Source organism: Polyodon spathula, chromosome 55, assembly GCF_017654505.1.
Source record: "Polyodon spathula isolate WHYD16114869_AA chromosome 55, ASM1765450v1, whole genome shotgun sequence".
NCBI lineage: Eukaryota > Metazoa > Chordata > Actinopteri > Acipenseriformes > Polyodontidae > Polyodon > Polyodon spathula.
This window is the reverse complement of record NC_054588.1, coordinates 1,758,282-1,776,949: the sequence shown is the minus strand read 5'-3', so window position 1 is coordinate 1,776,949 and position 18,668 is coordinate 1,758,282. Positions and strand designations below refer to the sequence as shown.

The 18,668-nt window shown below is 41.9% G+C and overlaps 1 protein-coding gene across 1 annotated transcript; it reads left to right on the top strand.

The window, feature by feature from the left end:
* The first annotated feature begins 270 nt into the window (after positions 1–270).
* On the top strand, positions 271–7,505 carry LOC121307346 (band 4.1-like protein 1). The gene is made up of 9 exons (XM_041239525.1): positions 271–598; positions 1,237–1,593; positions 2,359–2,499; positions 2,744–2,824; positions 3,345–3,416; positions 3,679–3,762; positions 4,187–4,267; positions 4,384–4,500; positions 4,764–7,505. The coding sequence occupies exons 2-9, from the start codon at positions 1,399–1,401 to the stop codon at positions 4,767–4,769; spliced, it is 777 nt and encodes a 258-aa protein (XP_041095459.1). The 5' UTR covers positions 271–598; positions 1,237–1,398; the 3' UTR covers positions 4,770–7,505.
* The last annotated feature ends 11,163 nt before the right edge of the window (positions 7,506–18,668 follow it).

Genomic DNA, 18,668 nt, shown 5'->3' with positions numbered 1-18,668 from the left:
GTAATCCATAAATAATACATTTTTAAAAAGCCTTAACGTCAGTCCCAGGTTTCGGGGATAGTGAGCTACAAAAATGAATAACTAAATGGCGTGTACTAACAAGATAGAAAAATTGTGTCATAGTAAAATACTTTGTCAGTTACAGAATATATATATATTTATAATGTTACTATTGTGGATGGGAGAAGTGGATTGTGTCTGTTTAATTGGTTCTGATGTGTTTTTATGTGGATTGTTTGCTGTTTTTGATTTACCTTTTCATCATAATTTCTATCTTATTGCATGTGCAGAACAACATGTTGCCCTTAATATAGTCCTAAGTTGTTCTTCAGTATATACTGTGCACTTAGAGTTGTTTAATGCAGTCTACTCTTTTGTTTATCAAATAGGCATCTATGAAAATATTGAATTATTGTATTGATAAGTTTAAGTGTAACAGGGACAGGGAGTGCGTTTTTGTTTCGTTGGGTTGATTTCTGGATCAGTTTGAAATTGGCAAGTGGTCTTTTAGGTCCGGTTTGCACATGCTTTCCTTTTGCTTTTGCAGGAGCCCCTCTCCACACCTGCCATTCATGAAGAAGCGCTTGACGAATCACAGGTTGCTCACTTTTGCTTGAATATAAAAGATCACATCATCCATCTTTCATTAACCCTTTGGCCCACAAACTCTGCACACTGCCTGGTGTCCATTTGCATTTTCATCACTATTCTTAATATCACCCATCCCCTACTACCAGGCTTTTAGTCTCCTGAATATTTCATAATTAAAATCTTGACGGTAATAAGAGACATATTTCTCCAGTCTTTAATTATCTCCTGCTTTCTGAAAGGAGAAAATGTCCTGTTTATGTTAGAGTTAGAAACAAACAACCCAAGAGACTTTGAAAATGTTTTTTCTGTACTGAATCTGGTGGCTGTAAAACCATTGTATTTATTGAGCTCTCTGTATTGAGTTTACCATCTTTTTCACACAGAAATTACAATATTGGACATGCTGGAATAATAAAGCCACACAAGCAAGATAAATGTAGCTAGACATCTTTACTTTGTCAATTGGTGGCTGTCCTTACACAAACAAGGTCAAATGTATGATTTTTCTCTGATCAGAAGGGGTCCTCCACCTTTCTCTGTTCCCATCTATCATCCGTGATCACCTCCATCCAGACCCAGGTTTTTGCCCTGGTGGTGGTGTCCAGCTGTCCACTGTGACTCACTGTGTCTCGGTCTCTTGTCCAGAGGGTGCCGTGGGAGCGACGGCTGGGCTCGGCCTCAGAGGATGACCAGGAGAGGGAGACGTTGTACCTGAAGGAGACGCACCTGGGCATTGAGCGCAAGTGCTCTAGCATCACTGTCAGCTCCACCTCCAGCCTGGAGGCTGAGGTGGACTTCACCGTCATTATGGACCTTCACACCGGCGTGGAGGAGTTCTCCAAGGGCATGTCAGAGCTGGGGGGGCGGGACAGGCTGCCTGAGGTGGGCCGGGACGACTTTGAGGAGTCCTCTTGCTTCTTCTCGGCCAGGCTCATGTCCGCCCAGGAGAAACCACCAGAGGAGATGCAAGGCAAAGGCTTAGAAGATTTGTCACACCACGAGGTAGCACAATTCACCTCCCCTCCCCTCATACTCACACACCAGCGCCCTGTTCTCCTCACCTGACTGACCCATTCTCCATCACAATGCATGAACTGTGCGACCTGTGTTTGTTGGCATGTGAAAAGCATGTTGAAGCACATTTTTGGTTCCTGGCCGTCTTCAGTTTGACAACCATTGGAAGCATGTCACTCGCTTTATTTTTTTGAGATCTTTATGAATTTGCATCTTCTCTATAAGTTTGTGTTTTGTTTTTTTTCGTTCATTTTTGTTTAAGGAATGTATGCTAAACCGTCATCTTTCATCTGTGAAGACCTGAGCTCTCCTTGAATCCGAGACTTGCGAGGTACTGTGCTTATATACCCTCGAGGTATAGCGTCAGATTTTAAAAACGGTTGCAGCGACTCCAGCTAAGTTCATAATATTGTAGACCATACATGGACAAATTCATATATGCATGTATTTATATGTATTCATGTAAACTCTGCATGCATTGTCCTTGATTTTCTGGTCATGCCAAAACCACACAAAACCAAAGAAAATTGCATTCATGTCCTTGCCTTACCATTAGTGGAGCTCAATAGACATACTTAGAAAGGTGGGTGATGACCATGTTCAAGGTCCTTGGATTGTCCGTGATCGAAGCATGGTCATAAAGCAGATAGAGTCTAGATTACTAAAATAGTAGCGGGCTGATTTTAGTCTGTCATAGTAAAGCCTTAGTGATTTCCACCTTCCAGGTGTACTTAGGTGTGTCTGTTTTCACAGCCACCAGACACTAAGAACAAAAGTACGGTTGTGAGCTCTGTGCCGTCCCTCAAAAAGACAGACGCCAAGGTTGAAGAGCCTTCTACTGAAGCCTCCATTGGATCCCAAACCAAGACTACAATAATAGAGGCAACTGAGCAGGTAATGTAATGCATTTTAATCTTTTAATCAATTACCTGGCCATCACCTCCTGGGTAGGGCTGTTGAACCTCTCCAGATTTCATGAGATAAGCAGGTATGTTTTGTGGTCAATGTTTTTTGTATTATTTTAAAAAGAAAAGTAAAAAGTTAAATATGAGAAACACATGATTGCTGTTGTGGAGCGAAGAGGTAAGAGTATTAACAATGGTAAGATTGTGTCTGACTCTCTTTCTGTCCCGGTCAGGTGATGGGGAATAGCTGCACTGGCAAGGACACCGCGACAGTCTCTCAGACAGTCACAACACTGGCAGCGGCGGTGTCACCGGTACGGTCCTCGCTCGCTTCTTCATTCATTCTGGGATACTGCAAGGCTTGGTTCCCAGTCCTAAACATAGTGCTTGCCTACTAGGGGTGTGCTGATATTTGTAATGACCTTTTTTAAAAAGTATTTATTGGCAGGAATTAAACGACTCCATTCATTAACGTGTTGGGAAATTCACTTCCAGTCAGAAAAACACTCAGTGCGGAAGTTAATTGTCATTGATTGGTTTTTAAAGGCGAGGGAAAGATGGCTTTTCTTGTTTTGAAATCAATACCTGCCAAATTTAAATAAATGCCTCTTCAAGGCAATTACAGGTATGAATGTCAGCACACCCCTATTGCCTACGTTGTCCCATGCTTTCATTGTTCTTTACTTCGTATTTAATTTTTGTTTCTGTTTTGGGGGGGGGGGGGTTGCGGTTACAAGCGGTTGTCAGATTCAGTAAGTGGTTAAGCAGCTCTGTTTTGCTACTGTTTACTCTCATACCGTCTCCTGTGTGTGATGCCCCTGTCTGTTCTTGCAGAATCACAGCGTCATTGGTGGAAAAGAGGCTCCTCCCAGCCCCCAGTCTGCCCCCCCCGAGACCAGCTCGCCTGTAAGCTTACATTTTGGAGCACTTCTAAGTAAATGCTAAGGGGCAGAAACTTGCATACCTTAATGTCTAAATAAGTTCCCTTACAACCACTGCTGTTGTCACTTTAGTCACCGCTGTGCTGGGTGGGAAGCTGTGCAGCAGTATGCAAGTCACTTTAGATTTACTATGATGCCCTCAATAGCTTGTACAAAGGACTGTTGGAGAATATACAGAAACTGATGTTTATCTTTTAATTGTTTAATTCTAATGCTGGCTGTTGCAGATGAAAACTGGTACCCTTGGGAGGGCGGTGGGAACTGTCACCACGGAAACCGTTTCCTCAGCAACCACTACACACATTACCAAGGTAATTTCCACAGAGAGTGGTACCCAGCAATCAGGCATTCATATGTGCCTTAAAGATTTAAATCCCTGCCATTAACTAGAGCCAAATGGATCCTGCAATATTGCTGTTGTTTCTTACGTTTTTAAGAGCACAGCAAGACTGCAACCATTTTAATAAATTTCATGTTGAGAGAGGGGAGTTTAGCCACCAGTTTGTGAGAAAATGGCTTCCTGACTGATGCTGCTGCTGTATCACTGCATTCCACAAATACTGCTTAGTCAGCCGATAGAAAACAGGGTCTGATTTTTCATTTAGTGCTTTGGCAGGGGATGTACTCCAACATATATTTGTTCACTTCAAATAAATACAGAAATGGAACAAAAAAATAAAAATAATAATGCTGCTGTTAGTAGTGCTTGTCCTGTGTTGTGTTACTGTCTTGCAGACAGTGAAAGGCGGGTTCTCAGAGACCAGGATTGAGAAGAGGATTATCATTACTGGAGATGACGATGTGGATCAAAACCAGGTAAAAGCTCTTCTTCTGTCCTGTCTTGGACCAGCTCCACAGACAGTGCTCAATGACATGCTACAATGTGGAAGGTCATGTGATCCTGATTCCTGAGCCCCCTGTTCTCTTCCCAGGCCCTTGCCATGGCAATTCAGGAGGCCAAGCAGCAGCACCCAGACATGCTGGTTACCAAGGCAGTGGTTGTCAGGGAAACAGAATCCTCTTCTCTGGAGAAACACAGGAAATCACAGGTGTGGTAGACCGGATTGCCACACTGTTTTAGTCATTCAGTCCATATTGTTTATGAGCTTCTTATACTTGACATGTATAGCTGTTTCTGTCAGTTTTGTACATTTTCAAGTGTATGGTGTATTCAGCTGGTTTAGACAGTAAAAAGGCATTTTCTTAAGCTAGTAACATTTTTAGTAATGATTTCCCTCTATTTCCATGCAAGTCCTATTCATTAGATGTGGTAATGTATTGCTGTATAATTGGGGGTCTCTTGTTCCTGCAGTCCTGATCTCTGACAGCTTGCTCTGGAGACCAGGGCTCCTGTTGGAAAGGGGACCGGGCAGATTCTCGCCTGCTATTGCCCACCTCTGCCCCTGAGCCCCTTCGAAACATCGCCACAACACGCCGGCAAACCAAGAAAGACAGAGAAACCGAACAAAACTACAAGAGGACAACTTTAGCCAAACAAATAAAAACAACCACAAAAAACATTGAATGCCACTGCTGCTGTTTCACCTGACAACACTCTTCCTCGGCCCCCTCCAACACTACCCCACATCCGCCTGTGAGCGCACACATCCTCCTGACTGGCCAGCGCATGTAAAACCCTGCAGAGCACCCAACAGGGACGTGCCATTGCACCTGCTATAGACAGCCTTGTGGACACCCAGCTGAGTTTGTTAACACTTTGTCACCTTAGCCATAGCTATCACAGGCTTAACATTAGCTTAACCTGTGTTTTGGGACACGACATGAGAGATCCAGAGCAGAGACCAATTCAACAGGAGTAGAGGATTAAGATTTGTGCAAAAAGTGCCCCCTACAGGTGAGGTGAAACCTACATACCTTTTAAGATAGGACCTGAAAGATCAGTCAGCCCACTAGTTGAGAATGATTATTCAAACACTTTTATAGAGGCAAGCCCTTACTGTCTTCCACCTCTAGGGGGAAGTATAAACCCTGACCTGACCCCTGTAGCCCTGTCTTGTGGGCTTGTGTAGCTTCACCAGTAGGAGGCAGTATACACTAGGCGTGGATCTCTGCGTTTATATGTTTTTCAGTACATAGTTTACACTGTTACCTCTGTTTCCGTCCCCCAGTTCCCTCAGACACAGGTTATAAACCAGAGCAGTTCTAGCATTGTGTTGCGGAAAAATATTGAGAGCTCTCCCAAGAACTGCAGCTTGAAGAAGAGGGAGGCAAAGGGCAAAAACAAGGCATTGTAGGACTGAATCCCCCTTTTACAAGATGAACTCCTGGTCTTGCAAATCAAACTGTTCAGCATGATTTAAACACGGAAATCAGCTCTGGGACCCCTTCCCTGTACAGCGAGCAGGCTGCAATTAAAAGAAATACAGCGGGCTTGGGATCTCGCCTCCTGGTTTCCTAATCCTGCCTCTTATTTTATATGACGATCAGTCACGTGTTATCATTAAAGCAAAATGGGTTTAATAGGCAAGTTTTCTGAAATGCTACACTGTTGAAATGTGAGGTTTTTTTTTCTTTATTTGTTTTTAAATTATGTTGTATGAATTTACTGTGTATTTATATGAGAATGGTGAATGCGAGTTAGCTGGGGCTTTCTTTACCTAAAAGCGAGTGCAGGATTTGACATCAGGATCAGATTAAAGCATACAGCAGCATGGAGCAGGTGGGGTTTGTGTGGCATTGAAAAGGTGATGGCGTGACTGAATGCCGCATGAAACTGGGACTGCAGCACTGCATACATGGACTTTAGGGGAGGTTTGCACTGAGCAAAATTGTGCTTTTCATTGTCATGACTGGGGAATATACAGCTTGGGCTTTAGAGTGAATGCTATTTTAGAGCAAAGAGCAATAGGCTTTTCAGGATCCATAGGAACTACAACTTGAGATCAGTGTAAGACCATCTATGGAAGGTCTAGCAATAACTGTGATAAGGGATTTAATATAGCATCTGCAGTATATCGCCGAAAGGTTGCCCATAGTGTTACCCTGGTGTTTACTGTGGCACCAGATTTATTACACTATATAAGCTTTTTTTTCTCACCTGACTAGGGAAGGGAAAGGACCACCAGCGTTACGAAAGAGATTCCTGGTTTGTCTTAACTGCTGTTAAACTGGTTTCATTTTGTTTCTGATATGTTTTTTTGATTTGTGTGTGTGTTTTTTTACATTTTATTCTCTTACCGGTGGAGTTTTGTGGCTCGGGTGTTACATGAACAGTTTTATAGTTAATGTCAGCAATGGTAAATGCAAAAGGGGTCTCCAGCCAATGCCACCCAGATCAATCCAACCCTCTCCTAACTCACAGCCCCCAGATCAGGGTCCATCTATGTTCTTCAAAAAAAACAACACCAATTACGTTAAAACAGGATACGCTTAAGAACACAGCCAAGTAAGCCCAACTATGCCCCCTGCTGGTGAAAACTGTCTTTGTTTCAGCAATGATCAGCCTGGGAGCTAAAGAAATACTGTTTAATTCATTAAACCAGAAAAATCTCTTAATTTTCATTCAAAGCTGTCCTTTTTTATTTTAGCAACCAGGAGTGATGTCTTTAAGGGGAGTTCATATCTATGAATCAATACTGCCCAGAAATGCAGTCCTTAAATTAAATGATCCCTTCAAAAAAAAACAAAAAACTTAATAACTTATAACTATAAGCCCTGGTTCCCCGAAGAGAGTTGACCCTTACTGCAGCATACCATGATAAAAGCTTAGGAACATTGGGAAGGCTACATAGTAAAGCGCAGAAAGCAAAAGGAAAAATGCAAAATCACCAAGCAAGTTGATCCATGTAAGCGTCTCCAGTGGGAAGCTTGTGTTTACCATTGCTGACAGTGCTGGAAGCAAGAGATTTGTGCACTGCGTCCTGGAAGCAGTCGAACCGCAGTCTGACCCTCCTTGCTTTGTGCACGGCTAGTGGGAGCACGTACTCAACCCCCACTCCTGCCCTTTGCTCTACATTGCCCCCTAGTGCTTGGTGGTGTGTGTTTACTGTATTTGCATTTGGTTAAGTAAAATAAATGTCTCCAGTGCAATTCCGTTCTGCTGTCTGGGTCTTTATTGATCTCTGTATGTATTCTTTGCAACATTATTTACCAGGGATATAGTTTTCAAGTAGTGCCCTAGGGGTTCTTTTGCCATTTTATTCCAGTCGCACTACTTGCCATACCTCTATCCAAATAATCCTCTATCCAGGTTAAATCAGACAAACATAGACAACCTTTTTGGCGCGTGCCGTCCTCAGGGTTCTGAGTGGTAACGCTGAAGAAGGCAATGGCTGGAACGCTTGTCCACTTCACAATGCTTTCCATGCGAGTAACCTGTTGATTTAGGGATAGAAACAAGGTTTATAAAGAGATCCAGTCTGCAAATCTCCAGGGCAAATTCTCAGAAGGGAAGGAGGCATAGCTGACCAAAAAAAATGGTTTCACTTGCCCTTTACTAAGATGGGGTGCGCGTTCCTTACACCCGTCTTCATATATACAATGGTTTGCAGAAGTATTCACCCCCTACTACAATATTACAATAATATTCAAAAATGATATTGCAAAAGTCTACCGGAAGCCTTCATAGAAGTATAGTATTTCATGTTGGATTTCAAAATATCACACAAACTACAAAGTGGTGTGTAATTCACTATGTCAACGTAACATTATTCATCAGCTGTAGAGATGAGTAGGAAGTAGCTGTGCATGGAAATTTTGATTGTTTCATATACTATAACTATCAAAACGACATGTTGTTTTGTTTGGCAACTTCGCCTTTGAAACAAACTTCAGTCTGTTGTAGGATTGAAAAACAAAGTGCAGCGATGATCAGAGACAATCAATCACACCGATCGTTGCATCAAAGGTTTATTGCAGTGGTCATCAAACAACAGAGCGCTCCGGAGAATAACAGTCACTTCATCAGTAACTAGTGTATTCTGCCGGGGTAAAGCATGGGTTATATTGTTTTTACATAGTATCCCTTACTGCTATCAGGATTTGGCATGCCTAACAAACAGGTTTTTTCTATTAACAGGTTGTCCTAACTCACAAATAGGTACCCATGTAATAGCCAACAGACAAACATATATTAGATACATATGTAACACCCAGTTCAGAGACTCCACATTATGCTCAACTGTTGCTACTTAAAATATGTTAATATAGTCTTAAGTGTATGGTATAATCTTCACAACCATACAGCTTGCCCGCATCTGGCCCAACACAATATTTGGGTGCACAATACAACTGTCCTTTACAACACACACACGAGTATTTATCACGAAAATATTTTTAATACTCTCATCTAGATCCCTTATTTTGTTTCAGGTTTAGTCCCCCCTTATACTATCATTGCACCATACGTGAGATATTAATAGGCCACATTAATCTAGTTATTATCACCTCCCAGAGGTTAGAAGCTCTTGTAAAAAATCAATGTGACCAACATGCTCAAAGTATTTTGTATATGTGCAAATAAAACCAGTTAATACTAGTAACTTTGGTGCTTCGTTAAACCAAGTGTTCTCCATTCAAGAAAACGCTATCTCCAATGTTTAGTTCAATACAAATTAAACAATCATCAATATGCAAATGCTTGAAAATAAAACATCGATTTAATTCTGGGTTTTAGAAACCAAATATTATTCTACCTGCCATTCTCTGGCTTTCCAATCTAAATAACCCCAATCTATTCCATCCTTTTCTTCTGCCTTGGAGACTCACATAAGTTTCCCTATTTCTTGCACTTTTCGCACTATAGCCCAATCACCCCATGATTTCACATCAAGATCATGTTCTGCTTGCTTGCTCTCAGCCAACGCCCTTTTCACTTCCTCTAATTCTGCTGCCAGTCGCTCTGCCTTATGCAACATGATTACTACAGCATACTCTTGTCTGTCCTTTTTCTGTTCTTGAAACCACTCTGTTTGCTTGTGATCTGGGCTGTCTGGTTGCCAGCCTTTTTCTAGTGCCTTCTTCCTGCTGTCTACCCATTTTTCAGTCAAGTACTCCCGTACTCCTGACTGGGGCTTTGAGCTTGTCATTTTAACTACTGTCCTATGACACTAACACCACCCCGATGTATATCGCTGTGACAGGATGACAGAGTGTTGAGGCTCAGAGACAGAGTAAAGGCAAAATAAAGTTCTTTATTAAACAAAAATAGTCAAACAAACAGGCACAAGGGCCAACAAAAAGAGGTTCAAAAATAAATAATCAAAATGAACTTACAAAATAAACAGTCAGTTCCAGGTCTTCCTTTAATTCTAAACAAAAAACTCTCCAACATAAAAGCAAACTCCTAAACAAAAGAACACACCCTTCCAAAGGGTCACCGACTACTAATTTAATGGGGACGACACCCCGCTACTAGAAGGCGGCCAACTACTAATGTAGTGGGGGCCACCAGCCCGCTACTAGAAGGTTCTCTTAGAAGTTGTGTAAGCCTAACTATGCAGTGACGGCGCCTTCAGACACACACTCACCTGCCTGGTTACAACCAGATGAACACACTCAATGCCTTTTTACTCATTACACCTATGCAGCTTCACAACCCACAGGTTTTTGGATTCCAGTTCACCAGCTATGCACTCAAACGGTATCGCCCCAGACATGTAATCACGAGTCCGCACACCAACAGAATCGCAACGAACATCCTGGAATCCTGCCGACAACGGCAATTTGTAGGGTCGCAAAATAAAGTGCAGAGATGTCAGAGACAATCAATCGCCACCGATTGTTGCATTAAAGGTTTATTGCAGTGGTCATCAAACAACAGAGCGCTCTGGAGAACAACGGTCACTTTATCAGTAACCATTGTATTCTGCCGGGGTAAAGCATGTACATGGGCTATATAGTTTCTATATTAAATCCCTTGCTCCTGTCAGGATTTGGCACGCCTAACCCTAAACCCCCCCCCCCCCCGTTGCGTTTGTTATATTAATTTCAGAAACCAGTTAAGATTAAGCAAGCATTTTATGGTTAAGCAAACCTAACACTTCTCCTTCTACCCTTATTCTGTCCCCAGTCATCTGACTCTGACTTAACCTAAGGGTGTGATGAAACATTCTGTCCTTTCTTTCACCTTTCACAAGTTCTTCATATTGCAAAACTGCACCCCAATGATCGTTGGTTGATCCTGTTATCCTGTTTGGTTCCTTCAGTCCCTCCTTATGGTCCATGACCATAGGTCAGATAGACCATAGGACTTAATCTTCGGGTCCCCGCCAGAGGTTCCTAGCACTTGTCAGGGACCTATTGCCTTAGATGCTCAAAGCATCTTTGTAGATAGGTGCAGGTTGCAGGGGTGTATATTGCTCTTGCAGATGTCTGCGCTCTCGTCATATGGTGCGCATGTTCCTCCGCATCCTCCAGACTAGGATGAGTACAATAATCAGGCACACAAATGAGCCTAAGAATGCAATCCTACCCGAGATGTTCCACCACCCAAACCAGTCAGGTCCACCTTTACCGAACTCCCAATCTTTACCAGATGTCCGGGGCAGACTTATTTTAGCCAAATCAGTAGCCATATTAGCATGTACCTCAGCTAACACTGCTTCATGTTGAATTTCAGTTAGAGCCGCAGTGATTTTCTTGATTGTTTGATATAAGGGTTTATGATCTATTGTGTGCAAAAAAAAAACCTTTAAAATGTTTTGTTCATGCATTTTAGCATGATACATTTCGACTAACGCGGATTGTGAGCCAATTACAAATTCCACGGGTTCAGTTCTAAATGTTATTTACGTACCTCCATTGACTCCTTCGATTACTACAAACTCTTTTGTTACCAGGACTGGCAGATTCCAGCCCCAGTATCAACTAACATTTTACATGGGTGGCCTCTTACCTCCCCCCTTTGCTCCAACTGAGACCACCGCACGTCACTCCCCTATCTGTGCCTGCAGCCGTTGCAACATTCTTACATATTCGTTATAATCTCCTTGCGGTTCCTCTGCCATTTCAGACTTTCCTGTAGCCACTGCCATTTTCCAACAAATCATCTTTAAGGATCAATACGGCCACAATTAAAACATTGCTTAAAATCGTATTCATTCTAAAAGTTGGTGTGATTTTGCAGCTGTGAGCTGTGCCTTCAACATCTACTATTAACACTGCTCTGCTGCTGGACAACTGCCCAGGCATCTTATCTGCACATTGCCTGCTCTCTGGCAACACTCCCAGAATCTTATCTTACACTGCTTCTTTGAGCTAAACTTCTAGCTTCCAGTCCTATTGCCTCGCCGTTGCGATCCATATTTTATTTTAATCCACTCTCTTATATCAACTCCTGAACTAAAGCTTTCCGTTCCCAAACTGTGACAGATTCTGTTCCTTTTCACAGTCTGAGCTGCACTCGACTATTTCGTGAACACAGTTTACGTGTTCCCACTAATACTTATGTAAAGGTCACATAGTGTTAAACACCTGCCTTTTCTAAAATGTTCGTCTATCTTTTGCTTAAACAAAACCAATCTAACCCAAGCAATTTATTAATAAAATTATCATTCTAAACTGACGTCTTACCAATATAATTTTCCAATATGACAAGTTACTCTACTTGGTGGATTTTATTAATGGTTTGTTTTCCTTTGCACCTTAAATTTACACAATGTTGGTGCGCTCATGGACTTTAACTAGGGTTTTATGCCAATACCCTCATCCGCCCCACTTGTGACGGTTTATGTAACAGGTTTTTTCCTTTAACAGGTTGTCCTAACTCACAAATAGGTCAACATGTAATAGCCAACAGACAAACATATATTAGATACATATGTAACATCCAGTTCAGAGACTCCACATTATGCTCAACTGTTGCTACTTAAAATATGACTATAGTCTTACGTGTATGGTATAATCTTCACAACCATACAGCTTGTATATTTATATACACACACAGACACACACACACACACACACACATACATATATATATATATATATATATATATATATATATATATATATATATATATAGAAATACATAGATGAAATGTATTTGTTTACAGCCTCTGCAGGTGCTTTTTACTGGGGAAGCAACACATGTCCAGTTCTACACCACCACCCATGGTGCTTATCTCAGAGGAGTATGGGAAGCCCAGAGGATCACACAGCATTACAGTGACAGGCGGCATAGCCCAAATGGAGAAGGAGCTTCTTAGGCTACGTTGTGATGCCACCCTTTGTATCTTTTGATTGATTATTTCCACGAATCTCCTAGCTAAAGGTGGCTGTGTGTCTTTGAAGAGAAGGGGAGTGCGGGGCAGATATATTGTTGATTAACGAATCAACAGTTTGTGCTACGGAGAGGCAGCATGGGACCCAGGTGCTACGTGGCCTGGCTTAGGAGCTGCGTCCCGGGACAGAGGAGCAACATCTGGGAGCTCGACTGGGGACCCCAATGTAGGATCGCAAAATAAAGTGCAGAGATATCAGAGACAATCAATCGCCACCGATTGTTGCATTAAAGGTTTATTGCAGTGGCCATCAAACAACAGAGCGCTCCGGAGAATAACGGTCACTTTATCAGTAACCAGTGTATTCTGCCGGGGTAAAGCATGTACATGGGCTATATAGTTTCTATATAAAATCCCTTGCTCCTGTCAGGATTTGGCATGCCTAACCCTAACAGGTTTTTTCTATTAACAGGTTGTCCTAACTCACAAATAGGTCAACATGTAATAGCCAACAGACAAACATATATTAGATACATATGTAACACCCAGTTCAGAGACTCCACATTATGCTCAACTGTTGCTACTTAAAATATGGCTATAGTCTTAAGTGTATGGTATAATCTTCACAACCATACAGCTTGCTAGCATGGGCGGTCACAAACACAATACAACATAAACACAATACAACTGTCCTTTACAACACACACACGAGTATTTATCACGAAAATATTTTTAATATTCTCATCTAGATCCCTTATTTTGTTTCAGGTTTAGTCCCCGACTTATACTATCATTGCATTATACGTGATTTATTAATATTGCCACATTAATCTAGTTATTATCACCTCCCCTGTTAGAAGCTCCGTAAAAAATCAATTGTGACCAACATAAACAAAACATCTTGTATATGTGCAAATAAAACCAGTTAATACTAGTAACTTTGGTGCTTCGTTAAACCAAGTGTTCTCCATTCAAGAAAACGCTATCTCCCTGTTTAGTTCAAAACAAATTAAACAATCATCAATATGCAAATACTTGAAAATAAAACATTGATTTAATTCTGGGTTTTAGAAACCAAATATTATTCTACCTGCCATTCTCTGGCTTTCCAATCTAAATAACCCCAATCTATTCCATCCTTTTCTTCTGCCTTGGAGACTCACATAAGTTTCCCTATTTCTTGCACTTTTCGCACTATAGCCCAATCACCCCATGATTTCACATCAAGATCATGTTCTGCTTGCTTGCTCTCAGCCAACGCCCTTTTCACTTCCTCTAATTCTGCAGCCAGTCGCTCTGCCTTATGCAACATGATTACTACAGCATACTCTTGTCTGTCCTTTTTCTGTTCTTGAAACCACTCTGTTTGCTTGTGATCTGGGCTGTCTGGTTGCCAGCCTTTTTCTAGTGCCTTCTTCCTGCTGTCTACCCATTTTTCAGTCAAGTACTCCCGTACTCCTGACTGGGGCTTTGAGCTTGTCATTTTAACTACTGTCCTATGACACTAACACCACCCCGATGTATATCGCTGTGACAGGATGACAGAGTGTTGAGGCTCAGAGACAGAGTAAAGGCAAAATAAAGTTCTTTATTAAACAAAAATAGTCAAACAAACAGGCACAAGGGCCAACAAAAAGAGGTTCAAAAATAAATAATCAAAATGAACTTACAAAATAAACAGTCAGTTCCAGGTCTTCCTTTAATTCTAAACAAAAAACTCTCCAACATAAAAGCAAACTCCTAAACAAAAGAACACACCCTTCCAAAGGGTCACCGACTACTAATTTAATGGGGACGACACCCCGCTACTAGAAGGCGGCCAACTACTAATGTAGTGGGGGCCACCAGCCCGCTACTAGAAGGTTTTTACCCGACAGCCTAACTATGCAGTGACGGCGCCTTCAGACACACACTCACCTGCCTGGTTACAACCAGATGAACACACTCAATGCCTTTTTACTCATTACACCTATGCAGCTTCACAACCCACAGGTTTTTGGATTCCAGTTCACCCGCTACGCACCCAAAAGGTATTACTTACCCCAAACATCTAGTCACGAGTCCGCACACCAACAGAAGCGCAACGAACATCCTGGAATCCTGCCGACAACGGCAATTTGTAGGGTCGCAAAATAAAGTGCAGAGATGTCAGAGACAATCAATCGCCACCGATTGTTGCATTAAAGGTTTATTGCAGTGGTCATCAAACAACAGAGCGCTCTGGAGAACAACGGTCACTTTATCAGTAACCATTGTATTCTGCCGGGGTAAAGCATGTACATGGGTTATATAGTTTCCTAATTATCTCTTTACCCCTCAATTCAATCAATCAGGGAAGGCTTTGGGGCTTAAGTTTCCCCTCCCTGTGCTTTTTTATGTTATTTCAGATACTTAGTTAATACTAGTTTTGCTGCATTGCACATTCTTTATGTCATCTTCCCTCTGCCCCCGGTCATCTGGCCCAACCTATTTGGGTGCTGGAACATTCAGTTCCTTGATCTTCATTCAGTCACTCTTAGTTGCTGAATCATCTTGTTCTTTTCTGGTTCCTGTACTGTTGATTTACATTATGAGGTGTGAGTTGACAGTGCTCACATTTAAAATGGATGCAAAGTAGAGAAAAATATATTTAACCTACCCAACAGGACCTAATGGAAATGAATTACACATGAGAAAAATAAGAATGCTGCAATCAATAAGTTAATTTCTGCAAATATATGCTATGATAAATAAAGGTGAAAAAACTTAATTGTAAATATTTCATTTTTGGCCGTCGCTTGTCGGAAAAATTCCTGTAGACTCATGTTCTTTTTATGCAAAATATAAACAAAAATAAATGGCCTTGGGAATAATATTAACTAAAGATAATGACAATGTAAATGCTTCATGTTAATTTAGTGTAAGGACTTTACTCTTCCTTTCATAAAACACAATCCTTGCATAAATTTCAATTACTCTCCTCTTCTAGCAAAGCCTTCTGCAGCAGAATTGATGGAGATCTTCCAATCGCAGGTCACCCTTATGCAGGAGAAGACTACTGCTCTAGCCCTGATGCTCAGCCAACTGGAGCAGGCTTCCCTCTCTGTGAGTACTATGCTACACACAGGGCTTCAAACAATGCTGTAGACTTCATCCTTATCAATGCAGAACCTGTATGGTCGCGCATTGTTTCACACCAGGGAAATCAAAATGGGGTATTATTTCGGAAGGTTTAAAGGGACCTCTCTATCCTGTTCAGGGGGACCAGGACACCACCTTTGTGGCGGACCTGGGAGACATTGTCAAGAAGCACCGATGATTGCTCTGGAGGACTCTTTGGTCGAAGGCTGTCTGCTCCCCGATCATTATGAAATAGAAGGGAGTGGAAGAGGCTAGACGCGAAGCCCCAGCCCTCTGCTGTCCCCTGTATTGTATCATTGCAGTTTTTATCTTTTGTATGTTTTAGTGCATTAGCAGGGTTTTTAAGGACTATAAAAGTGTTCAAGCATTATAATAAAATAAATAAACATGTTTAACTATGATAGGCAGAGGGAAACATATGCAAACTCGCCCTGGTGCTTTTATTTTCTTCTTAACGGTTAATGTTGAAATGTCTATTCAAATCAATTGTGATTCTAGTCAATATCTTCCTGTGTCAACTGCTTATGATCAACACATTGGATGTACACCGAAATGGCATTAAAAAATGCAAAACTATGTTTAATTTTCTATTTACTTGGTAAAAAAAAACAAATGTGGGTCCGTCAACCAGAATGTATAAAACTATAAAAAAAATGACTTGGATTAAAATTACAGATGCATTTGCCCAGCAAAGAAATCACACAAACTAAAACTTGTGATCTATACTGTATATCAGGGCTGGGCAAACCTTTCAGGCCAGGTCTATATTAAAACCATTTTATTATCTGTGTTACACAGGCTGTAGAATAGCTTCCAACACCTATGCACAGTTAAATTCATGCAAAGCAATAGTATAATACATTTGCATGTAAACCTGTTAAGTCATTAGACCTCATCTGCCCAGCCAGCTGATCCCTTGTTCCATCTTCGACAAGAACTGTATATTTCAATTGGTGTCACTGACTGGATGTAACTCACCTAGCAGGCCCGTTGTTGATGCTGATGAGACTAGTGATGAGCGGCATGTTAGCTAGCTCTGTGGACTGCATGTTATTATGTTAATTGCATGCATGTTATTGTGTCATAATTAAACTGTCTAAACGAGACATACCCACCTGCTTGGTCTCCATCGTGACTCTCTCTCTCTCTCTCTAGTGTGTGTGTGGTCAGTTTGCCTACACAGGGAAGAGCAAGACTTTTTGATGTTTAACTTTTTGGGAGAGAGAGATAACTGCTATTAAACCCAGTCCTGGTGTCCTGCCTTTTCTGCACTGCCTCTGGAAGCCCAGCACCCAGTCGCTACATTGCTGTCAGAAGTGGAGGAGAGGCAGGTACCCTGGCACGCACTTGGAAGCTGGCAGGGGAGAGTGTAGAAATGCAACACTAGACTGGCCCAAATCATTGGCATAGGCAAAACTAGATTGGCACAGCACTGATGTTGAGGCGTTGGGCGAAACAAGACGCACCTAAATTAATGGCATGGCCGAACCAGATTCGCTCAGCATTGACTTTGAAGAATTGGGGAAAACTAGACTCTCAAAACCACTGGGTTTCGCCTTTCACACACACACACATACATATATATATACACTGAGTGTACAAAACATTTGGAACACCTGTTCTTTCCATGAAATAGACTGACCAGGTGAAAGCTATGATCCCTTATTGATGTAACCTGTTAAATTCACTTCAATCAGTGTAGATGAAGGGGAGACAGATTAAAGAATTAGATTAAAGAGACAGATTTTTAAGCCTTGACACAATTGAGACATGGATTGTGTATGTGTGCCATTCGGTAAATGGGCAAGACAAAAGATTTAAGTGCCTTTGAACGGGGTATGGTAGTAGGTGCCAGGCGCGCCGGCTTGAGTGTGTCAAGAACTGCAACGCTGCTGGGTTTTTGACGGTCAACAGTTTCCTGTGTGTATCAAGGATGGTCCACCACCCAAAGGACATCCAGCCAATGGCAGGCCAGTGGTCGAAAACGGCTCATTGATGAAAGAGGCCGAAGGAGGCTGACACGAATTGTGCAGAGCAACAGACGGGCTACAGTTAGTTAACTGACAGTCCAGTACAACATTGGTGCCGAAAGACCTATAAAAGAATGCACAACTCGTCGTCCCTTGACAAGAATGGGGTATTGCAGCCGACGACCTAACAGAGTTCCACTTCTTTCAGCAAAACACAAGAAACCGCGGTTGCAGTTGGCTAAGGAACGAAAAAACTGGACACTGGAGGATTGGAAAAACATTGCGGTTCTTGCTGTTTCAGGCTGATGGGAGGAATAGGGAATGGAGAAAACAACATGAGTACATGAATACATCATGCCGCGTGTCAACATTGCAGGCTGGTGGTGGTGGTGTGATGGTGTGGGATGTGTTTTCATGGCACACATTGGGCCCCTTGATAAAAGTGGAGCAATGTTTGAATGCCATTCATGTGCATCCCTTTATGGCAACGGTGTGTCCATCTGCTAATGGATTTTTTCAGCAGGATAATGCAACATGCCACAAGGCTAGGATTGTCCAGGAATGGTTCCACGAACATGACAGTGAATTCATCTTACTGCAGTGGCCTGCCCAGTCACCAGATCTTAATCCAATTGAGCATCTGTGGGATGAGATGGGATGAGCTATTTGGAGTTGAGATCCACTACCAGCCAACTTGACACAACTGTGGGAAGCATTGGAGCCAACATGGACAAGCATCCCTGTGGAAACGGGCATACATACATACATACATACATACATACATATATATATAGTAGTGCAAGGCATGGAGGGTTTAAAAATCCTTCCTTCTAAAAACACAGGCAAGGCAGGGAGGGGTTAAAAATCCTTCCTTCTAAAAACAAAGGCACGCCTATTTTGCTAGTTTTGTTAGTTGTATTGGCTTTTGCAAATTGTTGTAAACTG

Coding starts and splice junctions, on each gene's coding strand:
- LOC121307346 (XM_041239525.1), top strand. CDS start 1,399: ATGGACCTTCACACCGGCGTGGAGGAGTTCTCCAAGGGCATGTCAGAG. Junction 2,500..2,743: donor TAATAGAGGCAACTGAGCAG/GTAATGTAATGC, acceptor TGTCCCGGTCAG/GTGATGGGGAATAGCTGCAC. Junction 3,763..4,186: donor CCACTACACACATTACCAAG/GTAATTTCCACA, acceptor ACTGTCTTGCAG/ACAGTGAAAGGCGGGTTCTC.